General features: G+C 55.0%; 1 protein-coding gene across 6 annotated transcripts; it reads left to right on the top strand.

The window, feature by feature from the left end:
* Positions 1 to 495: 495 nt before the first annotated feature.
* On the top strand, positions 496 to 26,374 carry LOC105480653 (DNA topoisomerase III beta). 6 transcript variants are annotated; one of them, XM_011739731.2, is made up of 18 exons: positions 496 to 601; positions 7,122 to 7,289; positions 8,459 to 8,590; positions 10,241 to 10,347; positions 11,327 to 11,401; positions 12,827 to 13,023; positions 14,448 to 14,604; positions 15,498 to 15,611; positions 17,855 to 17,945; positions 19,151 to 19,305; positions 19,438 to 19,543; positions 20,574 to 20,720; positions 20,867 to 21,040; positions 23,006 to 23,134; positions 23,719 to 23,868; positions 24,167 to 24,267; positions 24,706 to 24,907; positions 25,810 to 26,374. In XM_011739731.2, the coding sequence occupies exons 2-18, from the start codon at positions 7,220 to 7,222 to the stop codon at positions 26,289 to 26,291; spliced, it is 2,589 nt and encodes an 862-aa protein (XP_011738033.1). In that variant the 5' UTR covers positions 496 to 601; positions 7,122 to 7,219; the 3' UTR covers positions 26,292 to 26,374. The 6 variants fall into 6 exon arrangements, with proteins under 6 accessions (XP_011738033.1, XP_011738035.1, XP_011738034.1 ...); XM_011739732.3 differs by lacking the exon at positions 496 to 601 and adding an exon at positions 622 to 848; XM_071080064.1 differs by lacking the exon at positions 496 to 601 and adding an exon at positions 6,775 to 7,024.
* The last annotated feature ends 1,442 nt before the right edge of the window (positions 26,375 to 27,816 follow it).

The following is a 27,816-nucleotide window of genomic DNA, read 5'->3' as shown; positions in this document are numbered from 1 at the left end:
CCTGTAATCCCAGCTACTGAGGAGGCTGAGGCAGGCGAATTGCTTGAACCCCGGAGGCAGAGGTTGCAGTGAGCCGAGATCACACCACTGCACTCCAGCCTGGGCAACAAGAGTAAAACTCTGTCTCAAAATCAATCAATCAATCAATCAATCAATAACTTAATTTTAGAATTCGTCTTCCAGATATGTTTTACACAGATCATTCATTCATTCCACAGATTTTTTTACAGCATCGAAAGAAGCTTGCTATACACACATCGGTACATTTTTATTATTTTAATTATTAACAGCATAGATGTTTTCATGCCAGTTTTCATAATCATTGTAATGATAATTGTCGTGATTGTCTCTCCGTCGGGGGGAAGAATCTGGGTGCAGGGCTTGGGGACCCCTGCGGTCCGCGGCGTGGAAGTGCCGCTTCCTGGGGTGCTCCCGGAATCCGTGAGCCACGGAACCTAAGAACACCGACCCGCCGAAGCCGGAGGGCAGACGCTGGCACACCGGACGCGGGGACGCCAGAAGCGGCTGGACCCGGAAGTAGGGGTTGCTGGTGGCTGCCCCGGGAGCAAGGACCGGAGCTGGATGCGAGGTGTAGCTGCGGGTGAGCGGCAGGCTGTGGGCCCCTCGCCGGGCGGCTCAAAAAGGCGCGAAGCGCAGGCCTTTTTCTGGCTTGTTTCCTCAACGTTGGCCGGCGGAGGACCCGCGAGCTCGGGAGAGGGCCCGGGCCGGGCTCTGCATTCTTGTTGCCTCTTCCCTGGCGGGGGTGATCCTCTCCCGCGGGGCTTGCTGTAGGGGTTCAGGAAGGTGGAGATGGGCCCGCCCTGTGCCTGCAGGGAGCAGGCGCTGTGGTTAGTACTTTTGTTTTCCGAACCCTCCCACAGCAATTTGAGGTGAGGTCTGCTGTCCCAGTCTCACAGGTAGGGAAACTGAGGCTCAGGGAGGCTGTGCAGCCGCCGGGGCCCAGATTGGTGCGGTACACGCCCAGGCAGCTTCCACTCGCCGCCCCCTAGGCCCTGGCTGGGTTTTGAGGGCACCCAGGTTCTCTGACCTTTTATCTAAAAATGAAGTGGGGTACTTTTGTGAACGAATTAGCTGGAATCCAGGGGCAATAATTTCTCGCAGAAGTGAAAGGTAAGATGTTCCTCGTCTTGCCTTTTTATCTTCTCACCTTTGGAAACAGGACCTGAGAGGCCAGCCTAACTTGGTCTTGATGGCTAGCCAGTCCTGGGATTCCTTTGCCAAGGTCGCCTGACGCTAGTGTGAATTGTTCTGAACCTCCATTTACTCACGGTTTTAAAAAATTACAACACCTGCCTTATGGGGTTGTTAGCAAGATTGAATAGTGTTTGTAACTATGGTGTGCCTAGTACAAAGGGGGAGCTTAAGAAATGGTTGTTGCTGGGCACGGTGGCTCGAGTTTGTAATCCCAGCACTTTGGGAGGCCGAGACGGGCGGATCACGAGGTCAGGAGATCGAGACGATCCTGGCTAACACGGTGAAACCCCGTCTCTACTAAAATATACAAAAAATTAGCCAGGCGTGGTGGTGGGCGCCTGTAGTCCCAGCTACTCGGGAGGCTGAGGCAGGAGAATGGCGTAAACCCGGGAGGCGGAGCTTGCAGTGAGCTGAGATCCGGCCACTGCACTCCAGCCTGGGCGACAGAGCGAGACCCCGTCTCAAAAATAAATAAATAAATAAATGGTTGTTTCCCTCTTTTCCTGATTCTAGAAGTATTTGGTAAAGTTACTGAGGTGGTAAATCCTAGGAATTTTAATGCTATTCAGACCACTGCTAGGCCTACTCCCAAGCCACATCTGCTTGTTTCTTTTTTTGTGTTTGTTTTGTTTCAGACCGAGTCTCACTCTGTCGCCCAGGCTGGAGTGCAGTGGCGCCATCTCGGCTCACTGCAACCTCCGCCCCCTGGGTTCAAGTGATTCTCCTGCCTCAGCCACCTGAGTAGCTGGGATTATAGGCACGCACCACCACCCCCAGCTAATTTTTGTATTTTTAGTAGAGACCAGGCTTCACCATGTTGGCCAGGCTGGTCTTGAACTGCTGACCTCAGGTGATCCACCTGCCTCAGCCTCCCAAAGTATTTGCTCACCGTCTGTTTACCATGAGAATGAAGAAAGCAAAACCCCTGTTCTCGTGCTGCTTATTTACATTCTAGAAGCTGTAGGACGAGCCAAATAAGTAGATGGAGGCTGTACCAGGTGTAGTGGTGAGTGCTACAGGGAAGCATAGCTGGGCTGCTGTTCCATCAGAATGCTCACAGAGGCAGGGCAGGATCAGGCTTGGGGCACGGGTTCTAGAACAACCAAGTCCAGCCACTGGAGATCTGGTCTCTCTGACCCCACAGTCCCTGTCTAGGATGCTGGCAGAACTGCCTGGTCCCTGGTGTGTCCTCGTTATGTCATACATAATTGCTGGCTACTCTGTGGCATAGACATGAGAAAATCTGAGGAAACATTTTAACACAAAACTTCCTACTTTGGAAGAGATGGGAAACTTACACCCTCACAGAACAATCCGCCTCTGCTTCGAGTTTTCCCTTTTGGCCTCTGGCTTCCCAGAGTGAAGGAAGGGGAGTACCTAGGTCTCTTTTAAACCTCACTTCTGGGCCTCTGATTTTGGTAGAATCAAAACTTCCCCAGAACAGAGAGCAGAGGCCAGTCACAACCACCTTGGTTGTTCATTCGTTCACTCAGCAGGCATTTAATGCGTGCTGGGTGCCAGAAATACGGCAATGAACCTGACAATTGTGGGAGAGACAGACTGCTGACGCCAGATGCAGTCTTCAGGAGGGGGAGGGACAATTGTGGGAGAGACAGACGGCTGAGGCCAGATGCAGTCTTCAGGAGGGGGAGGGGCAGGGGTCAGAGCAAGTAGACTAAGGGGGAAAAGTGGCCTAGGCCGAAGCCTGCTGGCACATGGGGAGGAAAGGTGGGTGCGCAGCAGAGCTGTGGAAGATGCAGCTGGAGCTGTCATGGGCCGGAGAGCACATCTGCAGACAGTGCCATCATTCCTCAAGGCCTCAGCTCTCACTCTGGGATGGTTGTGTATTTAGGGGAAGCATCCACTTACTTATTTTGAGGAAAAAAGTAAATTGTCATTTTATTTGGGGCAGCTTTCTGGTCAAGCTTACTGATTTCACTGTGGTCCTGTGATCTCTTAAGTGGGGGACAAGGTTGACAGCCCAAGGCCCACCTCAGACTTCTTCCCCCGCACAGCATAACAAGCAGCAGAAGCCCCTTTAGTGAAGGAGGTTCCTTTGGCATCCTTTCTGAACAATGCCCTTTCCAACCCTCCTTTATTCTTCTGGTTTTATTTTATTTTAAAGTCCCCTGTCTTAGTTCTTGTTCCTCAGTCACTTGTGTCCAGGTGCTAAATGTAAAAGGTACAAAAGAGAATGTGGTGAGGAGGCCTCCCCAGCCCTGACCTCCAGGCCCTAACACCCACTCCAGGTGACTGCTTGGACTGTTTGTTTTATGTTCTATCCAGACATATTGCCTCTTCATAATCAAATGCACACGTGTGCACACATATGTGTGATCACAGATGGCAGTGCTCTTTACACATCGTTACGTGCCCAGCTTTCTTAGCATGATTTATCTCAGTGATCGGATCCACGTTAGTATGTACCAAGCAGATGCTTTCCTTTCTAATGCTGCCAGATGCTCCACTGTAGAGAATGCCATGCTTTTTTTTTTTTTTTTTTTTTTTTGGAGACAGAGTCTCACTCAGTCACCCAGGCTGGAGGGCAGTGGCGCAATCTTGGCTCACTGCAAGCTCCGCCTCCTGGGTTCACGTCATTCTCCTGCCTCAGCCTCCTGAGTAGCTGGGACTACAGGCGCCCACCACCGAGCCCAGCTAATTTTTTGTATTTTTAGTAGAGATGGGGTTTCACCGTGTTAGTCAGGGTGGTCTCCATCTCCTGACCTGGTGATCCTCCCGCCTTGGCCTCACAAAGTGCTGGCATTACAGGCGTGAGCCACCACGCCCGGCCAGAGAATGCCATGCTTTTATTTAACCACCTCCCTGTTGACAGACATCAGCTTGTTTCTAATCTTTTATCATGATTGATAATGCTGCAGAGAACTCCCCAGTGATGTGGTTCATCACAGGCACCACCATGCCCAGCCTGAGTCTACTCCAGCACTGCCCTGTCCTGCTTCCTGGGGACTCAGAGTCCACATGGACAGTTTTGCCAGGGCCCACCACTGACTCCTGTGACTCTCACCGGGTGACTTCACTCTCCACCTGTCTCACAGCCCTTGCCCTCCCTGGGTCAGCATGCCAACCTCGGGCCCCTCTGTAATTCCTGTCTCTTTCCGGTGGCTTTCGGGACCCTACCCCTCCTGACTCGCCCTGCTAGCTCCTCATCTCCTGACCCCCAGCCTAGGCTTCTTCCACATTGCTGCCACCTCCTCCAGGCCACCCAGGCTGTCCAATGGGCAGGTCACATTTAACACACCTGAAGTCTCACTTCAGACTGCCAGTCCCTTCCTGTCATGCCTAAGCCAAAGCCATGGGTTGTCCCTTTTGCTTTTTTGTAAAGAGGTCTCACTGTGTTAACCAGGCTCTTCTCAAACTCCTGGCCTCAAGTGGTCCTCTTGCCTTGGCCTCCCAAAGCACTAGGATTACAGATGTGAGCCCATGGCAGGTGTGAGCCCATGCCCAGCCCCTGCCTCAGATCATTCTTGACTCACCTTCCCCTCCCTCTCCCATGTCCCTCCCATCCTAGGTCTGCCTAGACTCTGACTTCCCTCGCAGCCTCCACCACTGCTACCCAGGGCCCAGTCATCCTCTTCTATGTGGCAGCCAGAGACGTCCCTTTAACACTTGAAGTCAGATTATCCCACACCTATGCAAACCCTCTGCTGCCTCCCAGCACCCTAGAGCAGACCCACATTCTACACCCCTGCTCCCTCCCTCAGCCCCACGAGCCGCTGTGCCTAACCATCTCCTCCCCAAGGACCTCACCTTCCCTGCTCCTGCCTGGACTCTTCTCCTAGGTGTCACCCAGCCCTGCCCTGTCCCTCCCCTGCTCCCATACTACAGCACGCGTTCTGGGAGGGCAGGACCTGGTGTTGCTTTGTGCTGTGTTCCCTGCATCCTGGACTAGGCCAAGCATGTAGTAGGTGCTCAATAAATAACTGGACTATTACGTTCATTCCGAGGAGTGGAATTGCTGGGATGTGCACTTGTACTTTGAGAGGGATCGCTGAATTGCTACACATAGAGGTTGTTCCCATTTAACTTCCCCACACCCTCGTCTGCTGTGTGTGCAACGACTTTGAGCCTCTCCCTATATGATAAGCACAAGCTCATTATAGTTCTGAGTTTCTTCCGTGAGTGTTGTTGGACATGATGTGATACCACAAAGGTATTTACGTGGTTGTTGTTTTGTTTTGTTTTTTTTGAGATGGAGTCTCACTGTACTGCACAGGCTGGAGTGCAATGGCATGATCTCGGCTCACTGCAACCTCCGCTTCCTGAGTTCAAGCAATTCTCGTGCCTCAGCCTCTCAAGTAGCTGGGATTACAGGCACCCACCACCACACCTGGCTAATTTTTGTATTTTTATTAGAGACGGGGTTTTGCCATGTTGGCCAGGCTGGTTTGAAATTCCTGACTTCAAGTAATCCGCCCGCCTCGGCCTCCCAAAGTGCCGGGATTACAGGCGTGAGCCACCGTGCCCATCTAGGTGGTTGTTTTTCTTCATGCGGAGATTATTTTATTTTGCTTTTATTTTTTTTGAGACAGGGTCTTGCTGTCACCTAGGCTGCAGTGAAGTGGCTGTTCTATCTGCAGGTGTAGTCATGGCACACAACAGCCTTGAACTCCTGGCCTCAAGCAAGCGATCCTCTTGCCTCAGCCTCCTGAGTGGCTGACACTATAGGCATATGCTACCACACCCGGCTCATGAGATTTATTTTAAAAGCACATGTTTTTCCTAATATTTTTCTGGTTTCATTGTTTCTACTCAAACCTTTGCTAGATCTGGAATCGGTTTTAGTGGGAGTTAGGAAAGAGGAGTCTAACTTTATTTTTTTTCCCAGCAGGTTTCCCAGTTGTCTCAATACAAGTCTTTTTTTCTTTTTTTAATACAATGCTATGTTTATAAACATCAGTGCTACATTTATAATGATTGAAAAAACAAAAAGGGTTCATGTGGTTTTCTTTTACTTGGCTAGCAAGTATTGAATGTCATGTGTCAGGCACAGAAAGCTGTTGCAAAGACCAACAGTGATTCAGAACAAAGCCCATCATGTCCTATTTCGGGGGTGAGGTAGTCGCTGATGATGGCATAATGTGAGTGGGTTGGAATGGTGACCCAGCCCAAGAACCGTGAGCACAGGAGGGCTGACTTATCCTGCCGGTGGTGTTGGGAGACTTGAGCTGGGCCTGTGGGCCGTCCAGCTGCACCCTCCAGGCCTGGTGGAGCTTTCTCTCAGGCAGGGGAGCGCAGGCACAGAGGCTTCAAGTGAGTGTTTGCTTAAATGATGATATTTGATTTAATTTGGCCAGAGCATGGCCTGCAAAGCAAAAGGTGGAGTGGAATAGGTGGGAGATAGATGTGACAGAGCCCTGATATCTGCTTGGTGCTGGACCGACTAGCCAGAGGGTCTCAGGCCCATCATGGATCAGAAGGACCTGGGGAGCCCAGCCTGGACATCTGCATTTTGGAAAGTGTCCTGGGGCATCCAAGTGCTTAGCTGAGGGGGTGGTGCTGCTCTCGGCCATGATGGTTCCTCTCTCCAGGTGAGTCCACCTGTAGGTGGAAGAGCCAGTCCAGAGAGGAGGGCCAGGCATCCACCTGGCCTGACCCATCACTGGAGATCCCCAGGTCCCGGCATCTTCCTAGCATGGATTTAGGAATCAAATGGACCTAAGGAGCCAGATTCCCAGGATCATCTCAGCCACTTCAGTTGACCTGGTAGTTTTGTTTTTGTTTTTGTTTTTTTAATCTCAGATGTCTTCAGGTGTCCCTAATTCCCTCATTTTTCTTCTTCTTGCCTCAGGTTGGTCTTGTTTTTTCTTTGTTAAAGTGAGTTTCCTTGTAGTGGTATAGGTTCTTTTGACAGCATTGCTATCCTGAGTGTCTTTTCTTCTCTTTAGGGGTCAGCATTGATAATAGTGCTGTGCTGCAGAAGAGTGGAGTGTAAACTTTTTCACTGCCACTGCCCCGAAACTGGAGCGTAAAGGGCTGAGACAAGATGAAGACTGTGCTCATGGTTGCCGAAAAGCCGTCCTTGGCACAGTCAATTGCCAAAATCCTCTCTAGAGGTAGGAGAGACCAGCCCCGCGCATGCTTTCTTGCTTTGGTCTGTAAGCACGGCCGTTTATGTGTTACAGGACATTTCTTTTTCCTAATGTGACTCCACCCTGGCTGGGGTAGATTGGTTCGGTCAGCAGGTGGTAATGAAGCATCTCAGAATGTCACAGTGGAGTGCATTTGCTTCCATTCCTGGCAGTGTGCCAAAGCTGGGGTTCCCAGAAGGCACAAGGCACAGCTTACAATGAAGTGGAAGGACAGTCATTGTCCACATGCCAGGCCTGGCAGGGCTGTTAGGTACAGGTAGCAGAAACCAGCCCTGGAAGGAAGGAGACACAGCCAGGACCACACCCCAGTTGAGGTCTGATGAGGCTATGCCCCAGGCATCGTCACCCCTGGATACTCCCACTGTCCTGTGGACCTCACGTCACTCCAGAGTAGCCAATGGACTGAGCTGTGGCCACAGACACTACTGAGACACCAGGGAACTGGAGAGGGAATGTCTGCCACTCACCCCCAACTCTGGCCACTGGGGTGGTTGGTAGGGTGCTGTTTCCCCCCATCTTTGAATTCCCTCCAAATAGGAAGAGTTTGGATGCTGGGTACCCAGAAATGACAGGCACCTACCTGACCTCCCCTGGCTCCAGCAGCTGAGGGGGGAAGAGACCCTCGTTCAGCTGAGAAGGCATGGTCCGCAGAGGACAGGAGGCCCCAAAAGTGGTGCCCGGTGCCCAGAACCTGAGAAAGTACGGCTGAGTGTGGTCAGTGGAGAGGGTGAGAATTCAATAATTAGAAGGTCCCTGGTAACCTAGAGTAGATCTAGAGTCCCATTTTAGTAAATGATGAATAACGTTTCAATGAAGTGAGGCAAAAATGGAATTGAAGAGTGAAAACATAAATACAGAGGAAGATCCCACCCCTGCCTGCCTGCCCCTGGCTCCTGGCAGCCTGGGGCTCTGCATCAAGAGTGCTCTGTGCTAGGTTGTTGGCAGATGCTGTTTTCCCTGAGTGCCATCCCATCTCTTAGTGCCCAATTACCCTCAGCAGTCTGCGGAATGCTGTCACTCACCACTCTGAGGAAGGACTCTGGCCCTCTGGGAGGTGGCGTCCAGGCCGGGGTCTCCACAGTGTCTTCAGCTCAGCTGAAGCAGCCAGTCACTTTGTGCTTCCTCATCCCCAGGGAGCCTGTCCTCACATAAAGGGCTGAACGGGGCCTGTTCAGTCCACGAGTACACTGGGACCTTTGCTGGCCAGCCAGTGCGCTTCAAGATGACGTCTGTCTGTGGTCACGTGATGACCCTGGATTTCCTGGGTAAGCCCCTCTACCCTCCATCCTACAGAAGGGAGTTCTGCGTGGCGCTGGCCGGGGTCCAGTTGAAGCCAGGAGATTCCTCTAGGCAGGGAAGTTTGTCCCAACTCCATGAGTCATCAGGCCAGCAGATCATGGAGTGGTGATGAGAGGGTTCCTGGGTGCGGTGCCCAGAACCCAGGCTCTGGAGCTCAGCCCTGGGTCCCCATCATAGCAGCACCCCCTAGTCACTGCATTCCCTGTGCACCGTCCTATGTAGACAAAGTGGCGGCACCTATCTTAGGAAGGGCTTGACCTGTGCAGGCATTTGAGAGAAGCCTGCTGCTGTTGCCGAGTTGACCATCGTCTGTCGGTCATTTGGTGGCTGTCATTGTCATTCCTATATTGTTACTGTTATCAGTTACTTTGGAAGTGCTGGTATTAGTGACCTGCTGGGTATAGGTGTGGGGCCGTGTGGTTGGCAAGAGTCTGATCCAGGCTCTTCCCCCTGCTCTGCCAGCTCACTGGCTGGAGACGAGGGCACTGACAGCCTCTGTGAGTTTACACTTCTCGTAGTGAAATGGGTCTCACAGCAATGCCATCTGCTTCCCAAGACTGTAAGGATTCTGTGTGACAGTGAGGGCAGAGCACTTGGCACTCGGCAGAGCACACGGCAAAGCCTCAGCCCTTGTTCTTGCTGCTCATTGATGACAGTGATGACAATGATGGTGACTGGGTTGTGTGGCTGAGCATTTGGACCCCAAGTTTTATATCCAGCTGACAGGTGGGGAGCTGGGATTTGAATTTGGCTCTGTCTGACCCCATTCTCCCAGGATGCAAGAAATGGGGCCTAGGAGGATCGCCTGAGCCCAGGAGTTCAAGACCAGTCTGGACAACATAGTGAGACCCCTGTCTCTACAAAAAAAAAAAAAAAAATCTTTTTAAATCAGCCGACATGGTGGTGCGCACCTGTAGTCTTGGGAGGCTGAAGTGGGAAGATGGATTGAGGCTGGGAGGTCGAGACTGCAGTTAGCCATGATCGTATCACTGTACTTCATCCTGGATGACAGAGCGAGACCCCTGTCTCAGAAAAAAAAGAAATGGGCCTAAAAGAAAGCCAGACAGCTGAGCATGCAAGAACTGGGCCTCTGTAGATGAGTAGGCGAATGTGCTGGGCATGAGGCTCAAAAAGATGGGTCCTTTAACAGGAATGACTGCGCACATGTGTGCCCCCACAGAGTGCTGGGTGGAAGGATGGAGTTCCAGAAACTCAGGTTGGAAGTGTCAATGAAGACACCAGTGGTGGGGTCCAGTGCTCAGGCAAAGAAAGCCAGCCCAGGAATGATGCTCCCAGCCACAGGGAAAGTCCCGGAAGTGAGGCCAGAGTGGCAGCCCCCGGAGAGCTTGCTTGGCTCCTGTGGTTGGCCGGAGTGTGGTGTCAGCTCAGCAGCTGAGCAGAAAGGAGGCTGGAGGGAAGGGGGTTACCAAAGGCCTGAACCCACATCCTGGCTCTGCCTCTGATCATCATGATGACCCTGGGCAAATTGTTCTCCAAGCTTTCCCCTCCTCATTTGTGGGATGAAACCAACATCATCCTGGGGTTATGATGGTCTCGGAGGTTGAGCCCCTGTGAACTGTGAGGTGTGACTCAATGTCACTGTGACTGGTTTGTAGGAAAATACAACAAATGGGACAAAGTGGACCCCGCAGAACTGTTCAGCCAAGCTCCCACGGAGAAGAAGGAAGCTAACCCCAAGCTGAACATGGTGAAGTTCCTGCAGGTGCGTGGGGCTGGCCTGGGCATGAGCACACCCGGGCTCCCCACCCTCCACAGCTGTCCTTGCCCACCCTTGCGTGAGTCCTAATCCCCCTTGGACAGGGGGGCCTTTGCTAGCTCTTTCTGTGAGTGCCCCCTGCTGGCCCATGAGACACCTGCAGGCACCCCCAACACACAAGGCAGTTGCCAGTGCCAACCCTCAGTCCTGGAGAGCAGGCCTTCTGCTTTTAAAATAGCTTGTTTGGGCCGGGCGCAGTGGCTCACGCCTGTAATCCCAGCACTTTGGGAGGCCGAGGTGGGCAGATCACCTGAGGTCAGGAGTTCAAGACCAGCCTGGCTTACTCGGTGAAACCCCATCTCCACTAAAAATACAAAAAATTAGCCAGGTGTGGTGGCGGGCGCCTGTAGTCCCAGCTACTGGGGAGGCTGAGGCAGGAGAATGGCATGACCCAGGGAGGCGGAGCTTGCAGTGAACCGAGATCGCGCCACTGTGCTCCAGCCTGAGCGACAGAGCGAGACTCCGTCTCAAAAGAAAAAAAAAAAAAAGCTTGTTTGGCTGGGGGTTTTTTCCCCTTAATTTTAAAACAAATGCGTACAGATTATGGAAAATTAGAAAGTGCAGATAAGTATAAAGACAAAAAAATTATTCATAATCATATTAGCCAAGACAACTGCTGTTATCATTTAGGGTTATTTCATTGGAACCCTTTTTCTGGGCAGTTTTGGAGTTTAAGATCATGTTGCACTTACACTTTTTTTTTTTTTTTTGGTCCAAAAAACATCAATTATAAACTCAATTGTTTGCTGTTGGCTGAGCCAGCCTCACCACAGCCAGCTACCAGTCCTCCTACCTGAGCCCAGGTACCAGTCCTCCTAGCTGAGGTTCAGGGCCTGGGACCAAGCCCTGTCCTGGATGGGAGCACGGGGCAGGTGGCATGGGCTGGGTCTGCAGCAGGTGCATGTGAACATGTGCTGTGTGGCAGGTGGAGGGCAGAGGCTGCGACTACATCGTGCTGTGGCTGGACTGCGACAAGGAGGGGGAGAACATCTGCTTTGAGGTGAGTATGAGGCTCAGTTTGGTCCTCACTTTTGGCCTTTCTGACGCCAGCCCCAGACTGACACCAGCAGTCACACCATTCCTGGGGCCAAAGGAGGGAGTAAACTGTACTGGTTTAAAAACACCTCTCCCCTCCCTTTATTTTGAAATTCCATAGATATTTTTAACTGCATCGGCTGTATTAAAGGTGGTCAGTTGTGCCTCTGCTTGCTGGGGCCACACAGTATGAGTGAACATAGGAGGGGCGAAATTGGGTGGATGCAGGTTTCAGAATGGGACTGTCATGGGGCAGCTTGGTGTTCAGCATCCTGTGCCCAGCTTGACTTCTCAGGGACCTTGGGTTGATGCTGGCTGATTCCCGACCTCAGCACTGAGCTCCTTTTGCAGGCCTCGCTCTGCTCATCTCCTGCCCCACCCAGGATGCCTCCCGCCTCCAGCCAACCCCGGGAGCCCTGCAGAGAAGCAGGTGGCAGCTCCCTGTGCACACCCCATGCCCCATGCTTGCCCTGGCCATGGTGCCCTCACAGTGGCCATGCCTGCTGGTCTCACTTGGTGCCCTTCAGGCTGTTGTTCCCTATGGGTCGCCCCTGTGCTCCTGTACCCCCAGCTCTCGCCTGTGGCTCAAGAGCTGGTCAGTGAGACAGAGCTCAGGCACCTGGCGTTGCAGTACAGCACCCTCAGCAAATGCGATCACACTCTGTCTCTTCCCAGATTCCCTCCTCCCCTGCAGGGTGGCTCCTCCCTGGGGGCCTTTGCATCTGGGAGTGGAGAATGGGGGCAGCTCATGGGGCTTTCTCCCTTCAGAAATGAAGCCACTTATTCCCAGTAAGGAAGCTGCGTGGCCAGGCTCCGGCGGCGACCCTAGTCCCACTGCACGGCCTTCCTAGTGAGTCTCGGCTCCAGGACCCCTGCTGTGCTTTAGCCCGAGCTGCCCCCACCACAAGCTGGGACCACCCGTGGCCTTCCTGCTCTTGCCCATTTCCTTTCCCCTTCATTCTTTTCTCCTTCCCTGTCTTTTCTTCAGCCTCTTAAAATTTCCACCCACCCCTCCAAGCCCTCCCTCCTAGAAGGCAGGGAATCGGGTCATGTGGGATGGGTCTGGGGACTAAGAGGTCCCTCATGTACTTGGCAGTAGCATTTCCTGATTTGGTGGGGATGAAAGCAGAGGATTAGAAGAGAGAGGGCGGGAGTAAGAAGGGAGTGTTCGAATATGTTTCTAGATGGGAGGAAAGGAAGCCATGTGGTGGGGTGGTATGGAGTGCTCAGGGCTTCTGGAAAGCCAGGGGGATAGAGGAGGGTCTGACGGGCAGGAGAGGGGGCTGAGCACACGTGTTCTTTGCTGGAAGGAGCCAGGCTTCACAGTGGGGTGGGGAGCTATGGCAGGGATCTGGGAGGTGGGTCACAGCTGGCCACTCCCCACCCCCAGGTTCTTGATGCTGTTCTGCCCGTCATGAACAAGGCCTATGGTGGTGAGAAGACCGTGTTCCGGGCCAGGTTTAGCTCCATCACAGACACAGACATCTGTAATGCCATGGCCTGCCTGGGCGAGCCTGACCACAATGAGGCGCTGTCAGTGGATGCTCGCCAGGAACTGGACCTGCGAATCGGCTGTGCATTCACCAGGTGCTGGCCACACCCGCGGAGTCCTGGGCACACCCTCACTCTCCCTCAGCCAGAGACCTGCCTCTACTGGTCCCCCTCAGGAGCCCCTAGGCCTCCCAGAGCCAGGATGAGCAACAGGGGATTTCACCAACCCTGAAGAAGGCCGGGCACAGTGGCTCACACCTGTAATCCCTGCACTTTGAGAGGCCAGGATGGGAGGATCGCTTGAAGTTGGCAGTTTGAGACCAGCCTGGGCAGCATAACAAGACCCCATCTCTACAAAAAAAAAATTATTTTTTTGAGACAGAGTCTTGCTCTGTTGCCTAGGCTGGAATGCAGTGGCACAATCTCAGCTCACTGCAACCTCTGCCTCCCAGGCTCAAGAGATCCTCCTACCTGAGCCTTCCACTACAGGTGCTACGGGTATGCACCACTATGCCTGGCTAATTTTTGTGTATTTTGTAGAGACAGGGTTTCACTGTATTGCCCAGGCTGGTCTCAAACTCCTGAGCTCTAGCAATCCGCCCACCTTGGCCTCCCAAAGTGCTGGAATTACAGATGGGAGCCACTGCGCCCAGGCTAAACAAAAATTTATTTTTTTGTTTGTTTGTTTTTTGAGACAGAGTCTCACTCTGTCACCCAGGCTGGAGTGCAGTGGCACAATCTCGGCTCACTGCGACCTCTGCCTCCTGCATTCAAGTGATTCTGATGCCTCAGCCTCCCGACTAGCTGGGATTACAGGCATGCGCCACCACTCCTGGCTAATTTTTATACTTTCAGTAGAGATGGGGTTTCACCATGTTGGCCAGGCTGGTCTCAAACTCCTGACCTCAGGTGATCCGCCTGCCTCAGCCTCCCAAAGTGCTGGGATTACAGGTATGAGCCACTGTGCCTGTCCAAGCATTTTGTTTTAATTAGCTGGGTGTGGTGGCGTGAGCCTGTAGTCCCAGTTACTTGGGAGGCTGACGTGGGAGGATCACTTGAGCCCAGGAGTTCAAGGCTGCAATGATCTGTGAATCCCCATTAATGCATTCCTGCTGGGCAACACAGCAAGACCCTGTCTCTACAAAAACCAAAAAGACCTAAAGAAAACTGTTTATTTAGCTGACAGAGATCACCTATGCCGTGCTCGATAAAGTGTGTTTGTCTGTGCTTTGGGGGTCCTGAGGAGAGTGTGCGGTAGATGGAATAGAATAGAAGGCTCCCTGGCCCGAGACAGTAGAAACCTCTGTCTACTCTCTCACTGGCTCTGTCACCCATGTACACACATGAATCCTCCCTAAGGCTATGCCCACTCTGCTCCCACTGACTTCTAAGCGGGGACACCACCTGGTGCCACCTCCCTCACGCACCACCCCTGGCCTTGGGCTGGACTCACATGGGTGGCCATAATAGTGTCTTGAGTGAATCAGTGACCAAAATACCTTTCTCTCCACTCCCTCCAGGTTTCAGACTAAATATTTCCAGGGGAAATACGGTGATTTAGACAGCTCTCTCATCTCCTTTGGGCCGTGTCAGACTCCAACCCTGGGATTCTGTGTGGAGAGACATGATAAAATCCAGTCCTTCAAACCAGAGACCTACTGGGTGCTGCAGGCCAAGGTTCCTTGCCTTTCTCTATGCATGCTGGGGCTTTCTGGGTTTGGGGCACGGATTCTGAGAGTCTTCCATCATCATCAGCTGGCAGGCCCCAGGCTGAGGGCAGAAGCGTGGACAGGTATACCTGGAAGTGGTCTGTGGTGCCCAGGGCTGAGGGACCCCAGCCTTCATGGGGATAGTGGGAAGAGATTGGGCCTGTATGTGCTGAATCTGGATAAGGGGGAACGAGTTCAGCTCTGGCAGTGCAGGGTGAGGTCACCCCACATGAATCACAGTGGCTGCAGTGGTCAGGTCCAAGCACTGGACTGAGGCCATTGACTTTCAAACTTTTTAAAATTCCTGGAACCCTTTCTTCAAATAAAAACCTCCACGGAAGCTCACTGTAAGACTTAATACAGCTAGGCACAGTCACTGATGTCTGTAATCCCAACAGCCTGGGAGGCTGAGGCAAAAGGATTGCTTGAGGCCGGGAGTCCAGGGCTACAGTGAGCTACGATTGTGCCACCGCACTCCAGCCTAGCAACACAGTGAGACCCTGTCTTGGAGCTGCTCTGGCTTGGGACCCCGGTGGTGGCCATACCTACCACTGGCCAGGCACTGGGGATAGGCAGGGGTGGTGTGAGAAGTAGGGGCTCATGTGCTTCTTAAGGACACGTCAGCCTCAGCTTTGGGCTGCCTTCCTGAGACTGACTGCCTGGTTTCAGGGCACGGGGTGGAGAGGGCCAGATGTCAGCTTGCGTATCTGCCCGCCTGAACAGGTGCAGCTGTGAGCCATTAGAGCCAGGGCTGTTTTGCTCCCAGACAAGGAACAGCTTCATCTGTCCTGGTTCTTCCTGGCGTTGGGTTCACCTGGAGACTTTTTCTTGTGCGTTCACCCTTTATGCTTTTTCCTGCAGGTTAACACTGACAAAGACAGATCTCTCCTTTTGGACTGGGACCGAGTAAGAGTGTTTGACCGGGAGATTGCACAGATGTTTTTAAACATGACAAAGCTGGAGAAGGAAGCCCAGGTGCGCCTGCTCCACCCACACCTACCACAGTTGCCTTGGGTGAGGGTGGCCCTTGGATGCCTCCTGCTGGAGGAACAGCTTGTGATCCTAGGCCATGTCTTCCTCCCCCTTTCTAAAACACAGACATCTTTTTGGAAAGCCGAAAGCTTACTCCCCCATATACTCCTAAGATATTTCTGCCCGATGCAATAGCCACAGTGTACTGCATGCCCGCTCCATACCAAGCACTCTCCACGCCTGTGACCTTGTCAGACCCCTTCCACCCTCCCCTTTCCGCGTGACCCACTAGGCATTACCTCTGTGTGGTTGGACTCCATCTCACACAGAGATTCAAGCTAACAACTGTTGAGGGACCTGCGTGCAAATTGATGAACTTGTCCAAGGTCACAGCTAGCAGGGGATAGGCTTGGGATTCCAATTTCAATCAGCTTGCATGCTTTTATGGGATTATGTTTCTTACTCAGGGTTTCCATGAATTGAAAGGACATGCTGCTTGGCTGTTAGGAAAAGGGCGAGGTGACTGGGCTGCACAGGTGGGGCCACATCTGTGGCTATTGAAGTAAACATGCTACAGGTGTGACAGCTACCAGATCCATTGAAACACAGCCTGGCCTACTTAGCCACCTTCTCCTTGTCCTTCTCCGGCGTTCCTTGAGTGCCCTGTTGCCTGCCATGCCATCGTCTCAGGCATCTGAGACTTCTAAAGCTGCTCCAGGCTGTCAGCATTGGTCACATTCCTGCAAAGACACTGTTACCACCTCCAGGCCTCATGCCAGGGAGCCCAGCTTCACTGCTGCACGTAACAACTGGCCTCTGTGTTACCACCCACATCTGTCGGTCTGGAATGCAGAGGGCATTGCCATGACCAGCCTCCTTGGGATTGACAAGGGCAAGGGCCTGGGGTTGAGTTGTTTGGATTGTTTTTGCCACAGGCAAAACAAAGAGTTGTCTCTTCCAACAAGTGTTCAGCAGAGGTAGAGAGTGGTAGGACCCCAACCAAGCACAGCTCACGGATACACTCCACTAACCTGTATGGTGTTTACACAAATTCCAGAATAGTTACCAGCACTTAAAAATTATGAGATTCCATACGAAAATTCTGCCTTCCAGCTTCTCTTGAAAAAGCAGAAGAGGTAGCAATACTAGCAGGTGCAGGCAGCAGCCTTCCCCACAGCAAGGAGTGGCACTTCCCCTGGGACGGGCCCCACTTGCCATCCCTGTAGCTTGGCGGATGCCGGCTTCTGTAGGATTTCCATCTGCAGCCCTTCTGACTCTTCAATCTTCCAGGTTTTCTCTCACTAGAAAATTCTCCAGAAAAGAATATTCAATCACTTGTGGCCAGGAGTTTGAGACCAGACTGGACAACACAGGGAGACCCTGTCTCTAAAAAAAATAATTTAAAAAGTAGCCGGACATGGTGGCACATGCCTGTAATCTAGCACTTTGAGAAGCTGAGGTGAGAGGATTACTTGAGGCCAGGAGTTTATTTAAGACTAGCCTAGGCAACATAGCAAGACCCTGTCTGTAAAAGAAATTGAAAAAAAAAAATTGGTCAGACATGATGGGTGTGTGCCTGTGGTTTCAGCTACTCAGGAGGCTGAGGCAGGAGGATCGCTTGACCTAGGAGTTCAAGGCTACAGTAAGCTCTGATGGTGCCACTGCACTCCAGCCTGGGTGACAGAGCAGGACCCTGTCTCTTAAAAAAAAAAAAAAAGGTTGGTTGGTTGGTTGGTTTTGAGATGGAGTTTTGCTCTGTCACCCAGGCTGGAGTACAATAGTGTGGTCTCAGCTCACTGCAACCTTCACCTTCTGGGTTCAAGCAATTCTCCTGCCTCAGCCTCACGAGTAGCTTGGATTACAGGCACGTTCCACCATGCCTGTACATTAGCTTGTACATAAAATACAAGCTAATTTTTGTATTTTTAGTAGAGACAGGGTTTCACTATCTTGTTCAGGCTGGTCTCAAACTCCTGACCTCAGGTGATCCACCCACCTCAGCCTCCCAAAGTGCTGGGATTACAGGCGTGAGCGCCCAGCCAAAATTTTTTTTTTTTAAATAATTTTCATTCTTTTTCCCTTCCTGGTCCTGAATACTCAATCAAGTCTTTAGACTGTTAGGAAGAATGAGTTGGAGAAACAGGGAGACCAAATGAATGAAACCAGCCCCTTCGTCCACACATCTTGATTCCCTCTATGGTGGTGTCTTCATCCTCCTCCAAATCATTGACTGTCCTGTCTTCCAGGTGGAGGCCACAAGCAGGAAAGAAAAGGCCAAGCAGAGGCCCCTGGCCCTGAACACCGTGGAGATGCTGCGTGTGGCCAGCTCTTCTCTGGGTATGTAGGGACATTTCTCTCAAGTTGCCAGAAGGCATCTTGAGGCAGGTTCATGGAGGCAGGTTCAGCCGGGAGCAGCGAGCGCCCAGGGATGCAGCATGGTGCCCGAGGCTTCGAGGAGATCTGAGCCTCATGAGGATTTCACTTCTCCTTAGGTTGTAAAGGTGGTAAAGTTGGTCACCACCTGAGGGGACATCCCGGGTCCCTGAGCAGCTATCCCTGGTGAGGGGAGAGGCTCCAGCCAGATGTCACCTTGAAGGAACTGGTGTGAACATTGCCCCTCAGCCTCATCTCCTCAGCCTTTTCTCCTTAGTAGCAAGGAGGGTGTCTGGAAAGCTGGTGGTCTCTGGCAGCTGTCAGCCCCTAGGCATTGGTGCCTCCCCCCACAGGGAACTATTGGCAGTGTCCTCTCAGAGTGGTGGCTCCAGCGTCCTCAGAGGGCAGCAATGCTGGGTGTGGTTGCTAGCTAAGCGCCAGCCTCTGCCGGTCAGGGAGTAGCAGGATGAGCCCCTCTCAGTGGCCCCAAAGTGCTGTGAGGACAAAAACGCCCAAGGGCTCAAAATGGGGCTGCGTGGAGCTCTGTCATCAGCCAGCCCTGAGGCATGGTTATGGCTCCGTGGCCAGTGCATGGGGAGTGGTGCTCTGAAGGCCGTGTCTCATCCCCATGGCCATGAGCCCCGTGAGGATGCACCGTGGGGTAGAGTGAGCGGCGTTTCCCATCAGGCCCATCCTGGGTGTAGGATTCAGCCTCAGACAAGGCTGTGTGGCACAGGTGTCCACCCGGCCAGCAGTTCTGCACTCCAGCCATGCCTGCTCAGAGCCACCCTCGCCCTCCAGGAGGGGCCGGCCACAATGGGGGAGCCCAAACGGCAAAAACGGGCAGCCCAGGGGAGTTTATCAAAGCAAAAGTGTAGTCAGCAGTGCACACTCCTCATAGGAGAGGTGGCCTCACAAGTCCCCAGGCCTGGGGCTATGAGTGATGTCTCACATGCTGGGGGCCAGCCTCACTGCCGGAGCCTTCTCCCCAGGGGGTGCTCGCATTGCTGGGCACTGCCTGTTCCCTGTGGCACTGCCCTGGCTGACGGACTCTGGAGGCCTGTGAGGTGTCACAGCCACTGTGTCCATAGGCCACAGTGCATAGGCCAGGGCAGGCACCTGGCCGTCCCCACGTACCTGGCCCTCTGAGAGCCTCCTGTCTCTTGCAGGCATGGGGCCGCAGCACGCCATGCAGACGGCCGAGCGGCTCTACACGCAAGGCTACATCAGCTACCCACGGACAGAGACCACCCACTACCCTGAGAACTTTGACCTGAAGGGCTCTCTGCGGCAGCAGGCCAACCACCCCTACTGGGCCGACACGGTGAGTAGAGCCAGGCCGGCCCCGGCATGTGTCTGTGTCACTGAGGCCTTGGGACCAGGTCTGGTACTTCAGCCAAACCTAGGCAGGCAGCCGAGCCCTGCCGCAGACTCTGCTCTGTCTTCTCTCCCTCAGGTGAAGCGGTTGTTAGCAGAAGGTATCAACCGCCCGAGGAAAGGCCACGACGCTGGCGACCATCCCCCCATCACCCCCATGAAGTCTGCCACAGAGGCCGAATTAGGTACCGCTCTCACCCCATACGCGGCGTGCTTCCAGGGAGGGAAAGGCGACCTGCGACAGTGAAGGTTGCAGGCCCTGTTGGCAATGTGGGGGCACCTTTAGCCTCTGCCTGCCCTGGCTGTGGGGATGGGGGGCCACCTGGAAGATGAACTCCATTACTGTGGGGCCAGGACAGGAGTGAAGAGGTGGCAGCAGGTACTGTTGCAGGGAGGCGAGGGGGCAGACACCACGGGGACATGAATGAAACCAAGGCAGAGAGTGGTGGCGTGGGGGAGGGGGTGGTGTACCTCCTACCTCCCAGCTGGCCTAAGGTGGTACCCGTGGTCCGAGTGCCAGGAGAAGGCAAATGAGGAAGGAAAAGCAGTGCAGGTCGAGACAGGGGCCACTTGTGGACAGTCTGAGTTTGAAGCAATGGTGTCATGTCACGAGACAGTGGAAGGACAGGCCAACGCCTGGCACCAGAAGCAGGGGCAGGAGGTCGGGCAGGGTGGTGGGAGCTGCAGCCAGAAAGGAACCACTGAGGTATGGAGGCTTGTGTTCCCTTCCTCTGCATTTTCTTTCTTTTTTTTTTTTTTTTTTTCTTTTTTTGAGACAGAGTCTTGCTCTGTCACCCAGGCTGGAGTGCAGTGGCCCGATCTCGGCTCACTGCAACTTCTGCCTCCCAGGTTCAAGCAGTTCACCCTGCCTCAGCCCCCTGAGTAGCTGGGATTACAGGCGCCCACCACCACACCCAGCTAATTTCTTTGTATTTTTAGTAGAGACGGGGTTTCACCATGTTGGCCAGGCTGATCTCAAACTCCTGACCTCAAGTGATCCATCCACCTTAGCCTCCCAGAGTGCTGGGATTACAGGCATGAGCCACCGCGCCCGGCCTTCCTGCACATTTTCTTTCCTCCTTCCCCAGGATTTGCAGCGTGTCCCACACAGCGGCTCTGTAAGCAGGACCTCGCTGCTCGAGCAAGAGCACTGGGGGCTCCTTACAGCCAGAGCCCCCAGCTGGCTCCCAACTGACTAGCCCTGGCCTATTGCAGGGGGTGACGCGTGGCGGCTCTATGAGTACATCACCAGACACTTCATCGCCACGGTCAGCCATGACTGCAAGTACCTGCAGAGCACCATCTCCTTCAGGATCGGGCCCGAGCTCTTCACCTGCTCTGGGAAGACTGTCCTCTCCCCAGGTCACACCGCGGGCCCAGCTTTCCTCCCCACCTTCACGGGCAGACAAAACAAACATTCTACATCGTGTCTGGGGATGGGAGGCCCAGGGTCTGAGGCCCGGGTCACCCAGGCTGGGGACCCTGAGTGGCGGCGCATGTCTCTCCAGGCTTCACGGAGATCATGCCCTGGCAGAGCGTGCCCTTGGAGGAGAGCCTGCCCACTTGCCAGCGGGGTGACACCTTCCCTGTGGGCGAGGTGAAGATGCTGGAGAAGCAGACGAGCCCGCCCGACTACCTGACAGAGGCTGAGCTCATCACGCTCATGGAGAAGCATGGCATCGGTGGGTGTGCCTGCCCAGGCCCCAGAGCCAGCTCCGACTCCAGTACTCAGGCTTCGAGTCTTCTTACAAAGCTGCCCCGCCACCCCTGTGTGCCCAGCCCAGCACCTGTCCACAGGCTGGTGTCTGGAAACTGGTGACCCAGTGTGTGGCCAGCCAGGCAGGTCCACAGCTGGCATCCCCTCCCGAGGCCTGCATTCAGGACCTGGCCTTCCCTGTGAAGGCCCAGATGTGCCCTCGTGCACTGTGGGATGTGCACACGCCGACTAACGCCCACAAGGCTGAAGACTGGCCCAGATGCCAAGTGACTCATAGAAATCATATTGGCAGTCTCCTGAGTCCACACAGCCAACCTGGTCTGTCCTGAAATCAGGTGACAGGGAAATGAGGTCTAACAGGAGCTGCTTCCCTGGGAGAGAACAGAAATGCCTGTCCCAGGGACAGGGCTCCCCAAAGGGTGACCAGGAAGTTTCCATGCAAAAACAGGCAGCCCAGGGGAGTTTATCAAAGCAAAAGTGTAGTCACCAGTGCACACTCCTCATAGGAGAGGTGGCCTCACAAGTCCCCAGGCCTGGGGCTGTGAGTGATGTCTCACGTGCTGGGGGCCAGCCTCACTGCTGGAGCCTTCTCCCCAGGTGGTGCTCGTGCTGCTGGGCACTGCCTGTTCCCTGTGGCACTGCCCTGGCTGACGGGCTCTGGAGGTCTGTGGGATGTCACAGCCACTGTGTCCAGGCTCTGCTCCAGCAGGTGGACTCTCAGGGAGTGTCCCTCCCCAGGCTGGGGTCCTGGTGACCATGGCGACCTTGGCGGGAGAGCAGAGCTCTGGACTTGCTCCTCTCGGGTCCAGGACACTTGCCAGGGTCCTGAAATAGCCCTCAACCCACTGTGGAGTGTGGGCTCTGCTCCCCTGCGTCCTCTGCCCTCTCCCATTGATGGGACACTGGCTCCTGGCAGCCCTGTGCTAGCCAGTGAGCCAGACCCAATCAGCAATACAATTTTGTGACAGTGAAGAGGGCTCTGGTGTTACCTTCGCAACAGGAGAGTGGTCAGGGTGGCCCTGTGACTGAGCCCCCAGGAGTGTGTAAAAAGGGCCTGACCAGAGCCACTGCAGAGGAGCCCACACCACGCGTCATGGCGCCTGGCAGACTTGGGGTGGTAGCGGCACACACCACCCACAGCCTGCCACACCGGGTGCAGAACTGGCCTCGTGCCAAGAGCCATGGGCCCTCAGCAGGCTCCCTAGCCCCTGAAGGCCAGTTTCCATGTGAGATTCTCTCTGAGCTACTTTGGGAAGGTGTGTGTCACCTGCCCATTCTGGTGAGCTTGTGGGGAGCCTGAGCCTCCTTTCAGCCCCTCTGACTGGCACCTGCCATAGTCAGAACGCCTCAGCCTCTGCTGCGCCCCTCTGCCAGGAGAGTTCCTCTGGGTGAGAGAGTGGAATCCTGGGGACTGGGAGCCTGCCCTGGGGATCGTGACGGGCATTGCAGAGAGGGAGGAGGTGGGAAACAGGAAGTGGGCAGAACTGTCCAGGTTTAGGGGAGGTTAGCTCTGCAGTGAGCTTGTAAGCACCTCCGTGTTCTGGTGGAATGGGGCTCTGGCTCCGGGAGCAGGTGGGTGCCACAGGATCCAGGCAGGAGAAGCCATAGAAGTCACATTTACCAGGCACAGAATAAGCGCTGTGACCTCGGAGAGTTCCTTAACCTCTGAGCCTGTCGTCTCTGCCGCAAAGCAGGAGTAGGCACCCCGTGCAGGGAGGGCTGCCTTTGTGTTCTCAAGGCAGAACATGAAATGCATGCAGTTGGTGCCCAGCACAGTGCAGGGGGTGCTCAGGGCACAGCCCTCCTTCCTGTGGCCCAGAAGCAGTGAGAGGGCCTGACCACCAGCAGCCCCGTGACAGGTGCTACAGCACGTGGTTCAATGGGGCATGCCCAAGGCAGGCCAGGAACCCTGGGGCCTTGTACATTGCAGGCACAGATGCCAGCATCCCTGTGCATATCAACAACATCTGCCAGCGCAACTACGTCTCCGTGGAGACCGGGCGCCGGCTCAAGCCCACCAACCTCGGCATCGTCCTGGTGCACGGCTACTACAAGATTGGTGAGTTCCTCAGTCCTGCCTCCAGGGCCCACAGAAGCTCCCTGACTTCTCCCTGGGTGTCGGCTCTGCTGCCCGCTCCAGACAGGCCCCTGCCCTGCAGTGATCCCCCAGCCCCACACACACTCCCTCAATACCCGCTGAAGGGGCGCTGCCCCAGGACCCCCAGGACCTGCCCAGAGCAGGAGCTCAGTGTGTTTGAAGGCTGAACAGACGTGTGAGGGAACCAAAAGGGGAGGCAAAGGTGCCTCAGCCCTGTTCCCTGGAGGTTCCCCAGGGGCCAAGGGGAGAGGGAAGAACACAGAACTGGCCCGAGGGCGGCCTGGAGCTCATTTGTGACGTGGTTCTAGCCACAGGATGTCCCTGGCCACTCTGCCTGAGATTTCCAGGTGGAAAATCAGGAAAGGTCTGGGGTCATAAGAGCCAGCCTGGTACCATCTGAGGCCTTGGACTGGTGGGCAAGGCAGAGGCCAGGAGGATGGGCCAGAGCGGGAGAGGTGAACAGGGCAGTAACCCTGCCTGGGAGGGGGTGGCATGGCCCTGGGTGTGAGTGCTCAGGGCAACATCTGCCCCCTGCCCGCTTGCAGATGCAGAGCTGGTGCTCCCCACCATCCGCAGTGCAGTGGAGAAGCAGCTGAACCTGATCGCCCAGGGCAAGGCCGACTACCGCCAGGTCCTGGGCCACACCCTGGACGTGTTCAAGAGGAAGTTCCACTACTTTGTCGACTCCATTGCCGGTAGAGTCTGCCTCCGGCCTGCCCCTCACCAGCGGGGTGTCTCTGTCAGCACTACCAATACCTGGGGACCTAGGTCCCCACATGGGACCAGCTCCCAGATCTGGGCTTCATAGGCGAGGGCAGTGACACCTCCTGGCTGGGTTGAAAGAGCAGGTGCAGGAACACCATACACGGTCAGGAGCATGCGCCCCTGACACACGGGGCAGTAGAAACCACTACCTATAGGGACCCTTTCATACTCGGAGCCTTCTGCTGGAGGCTGGGAGGGAGATGACTCCTGCACTCTGCTTGCCCGCAGGCATGGATGAGTTAATGGAGGTGTCTTTCTCGCCGCTGGCAGCCACAGGCAAGCCCCTCTCACGCTGTGGGAAGTGCCACCGCTTCATGAAGTACATCCAGGTAGGTGCAGGGAACACTAACTCAGGCAAGCTTCCTCACCCCTGTAGGCCTCAGCTTTATCGCTGGTCATGCAGGAATCATGTTCTTTGTCCTGGTTGTCACAGAAGAATGATTGAGCATAAAGCAGCCTTGCCAAAAAATATCCAGTGTCCCCATGTCCCCTAGAACACACAGCCATTAGGCCACGCAAACACACGTGGTTCGTTTTTCCCGAACACCATGCCACTTGCCATCATGGGCATTAACGTACGCACAGAGATTTTAGAACTGCCTTTATCTGCACGCATGGAGCAAGGGCCGGAGACTCATGCTCCTTGCCTGGCAGTGTGTCACAGTTCTGCATGAAAGGTTACATATTTTGTATTATGAGAGGAGTGGGGGTGGAGGCCAGGTGGTAGCCCCAGTGACCCTCACGCCCCCTGCCTGGCATTGCCGCAGGCCAAGCCAAGCCGCCTGCACTGCTCGCACTGCGATGAGACCTACACACTGCCCCAGAACGGCACCATCAAGCTCTACAAGGAGCTCCGCTGCCCTCTGGATGACTTCGAGCTGGTCCTGTGGTCATCAGGCTCTCGGGGCAAGAGCTACCCACTGTGCCCCTACTGCTACAACCACCCACCCTTCCGAGACATGAAGAAAGGTGAGTGCGGCCGCTCCCTCCTGCCCATGGGTAACAGCAGTCTCTGTTCAGTGCCAACCGCTGCCTTGCACCAGGACGGACTCTGAGGGGACCCCTCACCCTGGCCTTTCCTGCACTCATTGGCACTGAGACGAGAGACCCTGGATGTAGCTGGGGCACTGGTCAGGCCTCAGGCAGTGCTGCCACCCCCTCTCTGTGTCAGAATTGAGCAGGCAACCCTAGTCCACCCTCAGGACCTGGGCACAGGTGTGCAGTGCTCCCTCTGGAGCTGAGTGAGCAAAAGGATGGAACAGTCGAGGGACCCACCCGGTGAACAGGCACCCCCAGTCAGTGTCCACCACTGTCCTCCATCCTCATCCTCATCCTCATTACTGGAGGAGGGAGTGCATGTGTCCAGGCAGGCAGGACAGAGAGCACCAAGCCGGACCAGGAACCAGCAGGAGTGAGGTGTCTGCCCACGTTCACCATGTGGTCTGCAGAGAGCCCCCTCAGGCCTCAGTCTGCACCCATGCTTCTGGGAAAGTGAGACCCCATGCTCGCTCTCCTCCTGCCTCCAGAGCAGCTGACAGGGTAGTCCCATGTGGCCCAGTGACACGAGGGTCATGTGGTATTACCAGTAACGAGCTGTGGCAGCAAAGCAAAGTGGGGATGGAGTCGACAGAAACCCACTGGGATGGCGCCAGCAAGGGGCCTTGAAAGTTGAGAAGGTTTCAGATAAGCAAAAAACAGGGGTACTGGCAACCAGGAGCCAAAGCATGAGCGAGGCTGTCCCCAAGAGCGAGACCAAGAAGAGTTCCTTCTGCTGGGACAAAGGATCTAGGAGCTTGAGGCATTGGGAGCAGGCCACAGAGGGCAGGTGGGCACAGTGGGCATGCCTTTACGGGGCTCCCCTCTCCCACCAGGCATGGGCTGCAACGAGTGTACGCACCCCTCCTGCCAGCACTCGCTGAGCATGTTGGGCATCGGCCAGTGCGTGGAATGCGAGAGCGGCGTGCTGGTGCTGGACCCCACCTCGGGCCCCAAGTGGAAGGTGGCCTGCAACAAGTGCAGCGTGGTAGCGCACTGCTTCGAGAACGCCCACCGCGTGCGGGTGTCCACCGACACCTGCAGTGTCTGTGAGGCCGCCTTGCTTGACGTGGACTTCAACAAGGCCAAGTCCCCACTCCCGGGCGACGAGACGCAGCACATGGGCTGTGTCTTCTGTGACCCCGTCTTCCAGGAGCTGGTGGAGCTGAAGCATGCAGCCTCCTGCCACCCCATGCACCGCGGCGGGCCAGGGAGAAGGCAGGGTCGAGGGCGGGGCCGGGCCAGGAGGCCCCCTGGGAAGCCCAACCCCAGACGGCCCAAGGACAAGATGTCAGCCCTGGCCGCCTACTTCGTATGATGGCCCTGTCCTCCCTCACCCAGGCTGCAGTGCTATGCAGACACCTCATGGCACTTCAAACTATTAAAATGCATTTTATCTTCTCCAGAGCTGGGGCCCCTTTGCTGGTGCAGCGACGTCAGAGGGTTACCGTGTCTCTGGGCACCTGTGGGGCCCTCTTTCCCTCTCCGAAACCCAATACATCTCCCTTCAGCCTGCACACATGTGCCCCAAGTGCTCCCTGCTATCCCTACACCCTGGCAGTACGGGCAGGGATGCCCCAACCCTGGAGCCCTGGGGAGTAGACCCAGTTTGCACTCACACCCCATCTCAATCCGTGCTGCTGACGGTAGCTGTGTGCACAAGCAGTGGCCCTGATGCCTTAAGGAAGGCAGCCTTGACAGCCATGGCTCCGGCAGGAGAGGAGTCTAGTGGAGCAGGCGGGGCTGGGAGACCCCCTCCCTGGATCTGGCTTATGAATCCCCTTGGTCTTCGCTTCAGCCCCCTGCTCAGGGCTACCCTCTTGATCCCACGCTTCTCCATCCCCTGCTCTCGTCTCTGAGAAGCCTTGTACGTGGTGCCCGTGTGCGTCTGGCAGCTTCCTGGGGCCTGTTGCAATTCCTATTCTCACAACAAGCCCTTACTGTCTTAGAGGCAGCTGGGTGCCCCATGGAACCCATTCACATACCAGGTTTAGAAAATACCCTGTAGGCCAGACTGCCCTGTGGTGCCAGGTGCTGGTGGCAGCTGCGCTCTGACCTCAGTGCCTTCTTGTGCTCCCCTCCCCAACCACCCGAGGAGAGACACCTGTGCGGGGTCCACTGTGTGTTGGAAACTCCCTCCACACTCCACCTGTGCCTCATTGAGTGGTGACAGGAGCTCAGCAAAACAGCGTTCCAGACTGTTCAGTGGGACCTTTCTTTGAGGGGCAGGTCAGGAATGTTTCAGACTCAGACCGCCCCCCCCAACTCAGTAGTAGATTCCCAGGCCACACCAGGACGTATATGAGAGCTCCTGTAAAGAAACCCAGATGGCCGGGCGCGGTGGCTCAAGCCTGTAATCCCAGCACTTTGGGAGGCCGAGATGGGCGGATCACAAGGTCAGGAGATCAAGACCATCCTGGCTAACATGGTGAAACCCCGTCTCTACTAAAAATACAAAAAACTAGCCGGGCGAGGTGGCGGGCGCCTGTAGTCCCAGCTACTCGGGAGGCTGAGGCAGGAGAATGGCGTAAACCCGGGAAGCGGAGCTTGCAGTGAGCTGAGATCCAGCCACTGCACTCCAGCCTGGGCGACAGAGCGAGACTCCGTCTCAAAAAAAAAAAAAAAAAAAAAAAAAAGAAACCCAGAGCCCGCCCAGCATGCCCCACCTGGACCCCCTTCCTGGAGGCCCTCACAGGTTAACACAGGGGTTCCCTGGAACGCAGTTTGGAGAGCTACTCGAAGCTGAATGAAAATACGCAGAGACATGGGGAACCACATAATGGGTCCTGGGATGTGTCTGACAGGTACAGGCTTCAGGAAGGAGGGGGTGCTCTCGGAGCTTC

The sequence above is a fragment of the Macaca nemestrina genome, chromosome 15 (assembly GCF_043159975.1).
Source record: "Macaca nemestrina isolate mMacNem1 chromosome 15, mMacNem.hap1, whole genome shotgun sequence".
In the NCBI taxonomy this organism is placed as follows: Eukaryota; Metazoa; Chordata; class Mammalia; order Primates; family Cercopithecidae; genus Macaca; species Macaca nemestrina.
Note: the sequence above shows the minus strand (reverse complement) of the source record. Positions and strands in the feature narration are given on the sequence as shown.

Excerpts from the sequence above, each read along its gene's own strand:
- LOC105480653 (XM_011739731.2), top strand. The coding sequence starts at position 7,220 with ATGAAGACTGTGCTCATGGTTGCCGAAAAGCCGTCCTTGGCACAGTCA. Across the intron at positions 14,605-15,497 it reads ACTGGGTGCTGCAGGCCAAG|GTTAACACTGACAAAGACAG; the intron begins GTTCCTTGCCTT and ends TTTTTCCTGCAG. Across the intron at positions 19,544-20,573 it reads TGCCACAGAGGCCGAATTAG|GGGGTGACGCGTGGCGGCTC; the intron begins GTACCGCTCTCA and ends GGCCTATTGCAG.